Source organism: Zingiber officinale, chromosome 9A (assembly GCF_018446385.1).
Source record: "Zingiber officinale cultivar Zhangliang chromosome 9A, Zo_v1.1, whole genome shotgun sequence".
In the NCBI taxonomy this organism is placed as follows: domain Eukaryota; kingdom Viridiplantae; phylum Streptophyta; class Magnoliopsida; order Zingiberales; family Zingiberaceae; genus Zingiber; species Zingiber officinale.
In genome coordinates this window covers 48,895,295-48,900,647 of record NC_056002.1, presented here as the reverse complement: position 1 = coordinate 48,900,647, position 5,353 = coordinate 48,895,295, and the positions used below count along the sequence as shown (strand labels likewise).

Here is a 5,353-nt window from a genome sequence, read left to right as displayed (position 1 = left end):
AGAATGCGTATGCATGGTGTGTTTGTGTTTCAATGTGTGAAGCTATTGAATGAGCTAGGTACGTTCTATATATATTTATTTTTAGTTGCTTTCATAATCTAAAACTTAAAATATATATGACACTGTGTATGCATTTTGAATTTAGATAGAAATCAAGATGAAAGTTCTTTTTATCTATATTTTCAATCAAACAAACAAATAAATATTTTTAAATATATATATATAAATTAAAATAATACTTAATTCATAATTTAAATTTCTAAAATACATACTCCATTTTAGAGATATTAAATTTCATGGGAAACAATTCTAAAGTAAAATCGAAAGAAATATTTTAGATATTAAATTATGGATAAATGTTATTTTAATTAATAAATTTTTTAGATAAAAAACGAATGTTTATTTATTTGTTTATTTATTTATTTATTTTCTATCTAGAATTTAAGGAAGGAACGCGTAGACCGTCTGTCGTGTTACTCTTGCAAATCCTTGGCAGCTTCAATTCAATTCCCTCCCTCTATAAAATGCCAATTGCATTGATTCATTCCATCGTGTTCATCGTTCCATTCCATCACAATGGAGACGCACAGTGCCCCATCAGCTCTCTTCCTCCTCCTCGCCGTCTCCTCCTTTCTTCTCACCGCCTCTTCTCCCCAGTACTCGCAGTTGCAGAGCTACATCATTCGAATGCGCCTCCCACGGAACGCCACATTGGTCAGCGCCCAGGCACTGGACGACTGGTACAGATCCTTGCTCCCTCCCACCGCCGCAAACTCCACCGAGCCCCGCATTCTCTACACCTACAGCGCCGCCATGACCGGCTTCGCCGCCCGGCTAACCGAGGAAGAGCTCAGATCCGTCGAGAGGAAGCCAGGTTTCCTGGCGAGCTTCCGGGACAGACAAGTGCCGCTCCTGACCACCTACACGCCGCGCCTACTCGGACTTCTCCCCGGGCTTGGCCTCTGGACACACTCCAACATGGGAAAGGGCATCGTCATCGGCGTCCTGGACACCGGCTTGGTCGACCACGCGTCGTTCGCCGACCAGGGAATGGATCCGCCTCCTGCGCATTGGAGAGGCTCATGCGCCCCTGGCCTGCAGGGCGCTATCTCCTGCAATAACAAGTTGATCGGAGCACAATCCTTCGTGAAAAACGAGTCCCCCGTCGACACCATAGGTCACGGCACCCATACCGCCAGCACAGCCGCCGGCAATTTCGTGGCCGGCGCCAATGTGCTCGGCAATGCCAACGGCACCGCCTCCGGCATCGCGCCGCGCGCGCACCTGGCCATCTACAAGGTCTGCGGGCGCTTCGACTGTACCGTCTCCAGCATCACCGCCGGCATGGAGGCAGCGATCAAAGACGGCGTCGACGTGATGTCCCTCTCTCTCGGCGGTGGCCCGATCGCTTTTTACGACGACGTGATCGCGATTGGCGCCTTCAGCGCCGTGGAGAGAGGAATCTTTGTGAGCTGCGCCGGAGGTAATTCCGGCCCGATGGCGACCTCCCTCTCCAACGAGGCGCCTTGGGTCCTCACGGTAGCTGCCAGCACCATAGACCGCAACATAAGGGCGACCGTGAGGCTGGGGAATGGGGTCGAGCTCGACGGCGAGTCGGCCTACCAGCCGAACAGCTACCCTTCCGATTCCCTGCCGATGACAATCCCAGATGGGAGCCTCGACGGTCCCAATTGCTGGCAGGGGTTGGTCGAGGCGGAGGTGAAGGGGAAGATGGTTATTTGCTCGATAGAGTCCGGATCAAGTATCCTCATAGGCGACAACATAAAGTCCCTCGGAGGCCTGGCGATGCTGATGGTCAACGGCGAGCTCGACGGCTACACCACAATGGCCGAAGCGCCGAATCTGCCTATGTCCTACCTCAATTACATCAACGGCTCTAGCGTCGCTCACTACGTGAACGCGACGCAGACGCCGGTAGCCTCCATCATCTTCAAGGGCACCGTTTTCAAGGTCTTTCCGGCGCCCACCGTCGCTTATTTCTCTTCACGAGGGCCGAATTCCCAGAGCAGAGCAGTGTTGAAGCCCGACATCTTGGGACCGGGCGTCAACATCCTTGCGGCCTGGCCCATTCAAGTCGGCCCAAAATCTTCCCAGACCACCGGGAACACTCAAACCACCTTCTTCAATATGATCTCCGGCACTTCCATGTCTACGCCTCATCTCAGTGGAGTCGCTGCGTTGATAAAGGCGGCGCACCCGGACTGGTCGCCGGCCGCCGTCAAATCAGCAATCATGACGACTTCAGACATCACCGACGAGGACGGGAATCCAATAAAGGACGAGCAGCACAACAAGGCAAGCTTCCTCGGCATGGGAGCCGGCAACGTCAACCCGTCTAAGGCGACGGATCCCGGGCTAGTTTACGACATTGAGCCGAACGACTACGTCCGCTTCCTGTGCGGGTTAGGCTACTCCGACAAGCAAGTCGAGGTAGTGACCCACCGAAAAGTCACGTGCACCGAGGTGGGCAAAATCAGGGAGGTCGACTTGAACTATCCGGCTATAATTCTGGCATCGTCGTCAGATTTTGACAAAATCACGGTGATCCGCACCGTGAAAAATGTCTGTAGCGAGAAATCGACATATAAATCGAAGGTGGATGGCCTAGAAAGCGTGGCGGTGGAGGTCTTGCCAGAGACATTGGATTTCTCCGGCAAAATCAACGAAAGTAAATCGTTCAACATCAGCTTCAGCAAGAAAATCGCGCATCCTCCTACGCACGAAGAAGGACACTTGTTGTGGACCTCTGATACAAAATCAGTCAGGATTCCTATCGTGATACTTGTATGATCCATTCTACCATTTTAATAAATAGTCTATTGAAGTAAATAAAATAATATATATATATATATATTTTTAAACGAGTGACAAATAACTCAACAATAATCAATTATATTGATAGACCATCATGAAGAACTTTGTTGCCATATATGACACTTAAGTGAATTCCTTTTCATGATGTGTGATTTAATTAGCAAGATCATTATATTATTCAATCAATGAAGCAAGATACATTCTCAATCCTTTTTTAACTAAGAAATCCACTTGTATCTAACAAGAAGTTTGTATGCCTTTTTAGCTATAATGGCATTTAGTGCATCAGTAGGATGATAGGGATCCCAAAATATGTACTCTGATCTATTACGACACATCAATGACAATAGTGGCAGGCACATCATCTGTCCCTTGGATCGACCTGCACCGCAACAAGCCTTGTTGGGATATTTGAATCCTTCAATCACCAACACGGCCAACAAGGTATAAGTACTAGCTCCTTAATTAACTGACCACAATATATATATAAATTGGGAAACTAATTAGTAGAAGCTAAGGTTATATCTATGTACGTAATTACCGTATAATGAGTAATTATGGATGATGTCGTAAACTGGCTTGTAGTTGTTCCAAAAGAGGAAAGAAGCCCCTGCGAGCGTTGCATTTAGCTCGCCTGCCAACATACTGACTTGGTTGTTGTATGACACTGCCATTCGATTGCTTGACCTGATGCACTCTCCACTGCTATCATTATTGCCACCTATTTGGTTAGGTATGCAACCGAGTGGAGGAACTCCGGACACGAAGATTTTTCTCGCCCCAAGATCATAGATATCCTGATATGAACAACCGAATCGTAAGGTTTATATATGCTTGTATATATATATGAGAGCTAATTATAAATCTGAAATACATACAATTACCTTAATTTGCCTTGAATATTCTTGAATCAGCAATTGCTCATATGCCACAATAGGGTACTTTTTGTACCTCCATGCTAGAGGATGCAAGTAGTTGTTGATGTAGTCATTAGCTCCCATGCTAATGAAGAAGAGAGATCTTCCAAGGAAGTCTGTAGTCTTATTTCCTAGCATTAGGCTCAAGTCTTCAATTGTTTTCTTGAAGTTTTGTATCTGTTCATCCATTGTGAAGACATCTCCCTAAGAATTTATTATAATTATTAGTATTTTTTTAAAAAAAATGAAAGAAATTTTGTAGGGGAGAGATTTGGTGTTTAGGTAGGCTCACAAATATTAGTCCTGTGTCCCAAAGAATTCCAGCCCCAGCTGATGCATAGTTTACACCTTTTAATATGTTTGATCCATTGGTGCTAGGGTTTTTGAACGTAGGAACAAAAGGTAACCCAAGAAGCTTACCTGCGTTCATTAAACATGAATATGAAGATTATAATCGACAAGCCATTTTGGATCTTTAGGTCGAAGAAAAGTACCTAAATGGTCGACCAAAGTGCCACCATTGCAGTATCTCCCCGTGGTTCCGATAGAGAAATCAATGCCATTCGGGAAGTAATTAGCTTTTGCTAAAGTTAAAAGATTATTGTTGTTTCCGGGATCTAGGAGCGAGTCACCGAACACGAACATTGCCGGAAATTGAGCTCCCTCATTGGAGTTTATCTTGGAAAGGACTAGAATTGTAGCTATAATCCACATTGTTTTGAAATGCCAAGAGAAAGATGGGGGCAAGTAATAGCAATGGAAGAAAATCATGTTTTAATTGTGGGGGTAAGGAGGGGGCTATTCAAATGTGATTAACCTACTATAGGATATCACGTAATTGTTGTGATAAATTAAATTCCAATGTTCATCTATTTATTTTAGACAAATGAAATTAAAATAATTATTTATTTTTAGATGCACACATGTAATCCCATGAAATATTCTTTTTAATATTATTAGTTTTTAATATTGCAATGCATGATGCATGTTTTAATTATATCAACATGGAAAAAAAAGTTAAAAGGGTGCACCTCTTATTTTAAAATCAGCCCTCTTTATTTTGATTTATTTAAAAAGTAAACAATTCCCATCAAATTGTCAATTTCACAAACTAAAATAGAGATCAATTTTAATTTTCTTTTCTATAACTCACGAAATACTATAAGTGAGGATATTGCAATTTACATAAAAAGTTTTTGATCCCGTCCAAAAGTTGAGTCAGATGAAGATGGTCGCGATGTCGTCGGTGTTGACGGAATGTTGTTGGGCCTCCTGAATGACCTGGCCACCTGCAGAAAGACTCCCACGAGCGGATGATGACGGGGGTGACGAAACTGCTGATCCTGCGCACACTCAGACGAGCCCATGAGTCGTTAGAAACCAAAAACCAGGGAAAAGGTCCCCGGGTCAGGCCCTTCGACACTCAAGTCAGGTACTTTTTCCCCAGAAGCACAGAGAAAGGACGAAAAGTAAAGACGAGTAAGAAATGACGAGTGAGCGTACTTGCGTAAGGGACAAAACATTCCTTTTTATACTGCAATGGCTGCTTCTGGAATCTGACAGGTGTCAAGAATGTCGGATGTCAGGTTTTGTCCGGCGGT

At 44.5% G+C, this 5,353-nt stretch overlaps 2 protein-coding genes across 2 annotated transcripts; one reads left to right on the top strand and one right to left on the bottom strand.

Moving 5' to 3' along the window:
• The first annotated feature begins 576 nt into the window (after positions 1-576).
• LOC122019193 (subtilisin-like protease) lies at positions 577-2,811 on the top strand. Its single transcript, XM_042576690.1, has one exon. It carries the CDS (start codon positions 577-579, stop codon positions 2,809-2,811), a length of 2,235 nt encoding a protein of 744 aa, XP_042432624.1.
• Positions 2,812-3,338: 527 nt separating this feature from the next.
• Positions 3,339-4,397, bottom strand: LOC122019191 (GDSL esterase/lipase At1g71691-like). Its single transcript, XM_042576689.1, has 4 exons — positions 4,247-4,397; positions 4,045-4,172; positions 3,720-3,956; positions 3,339-3,632 (listed from the first exon to the last, which is right to left on the bottom strand). Exons 1-4 carry the CDS (start codon positions 4,395-4,397, stop codon positions 3,339-3,341), a joined length of 810 nt encoding a protein of 269 aa, XP_042432623.1.
• Between the last annotated feature and the right edge of the window lie 956 nt (positions 4,398-5,353).

Coding starts and splice junctions, on each gene's coding strand:
- LOC122019191 (XM_042576689.1), bottom strand. CDS start 4,397: ATGTTCGTGTTCGGTGACTCGCTCCTAGATCCCGGAAACAACAATAAT. Junction 3,957..4,044: donor GGGACACAGGACTAATATTT/GTGAGCCTACCT, acceptor ATAAATTCTTAG/GGAGATGTCTTCACAATGGA. Junction 3,633..3,719: donor AATATTCAAGGCAAATTAAG/GTAATTGTATGT, acceptor TGTTCATATCAG/GATATCTATGATCTTGGGGC.
- LOC122019193 (XM_042576690.1), top strand. CDS start 577: ATGGAGACGCACAGTGCCCCATCAGCTCTCTTCCTCCTCCTCGCCGTC.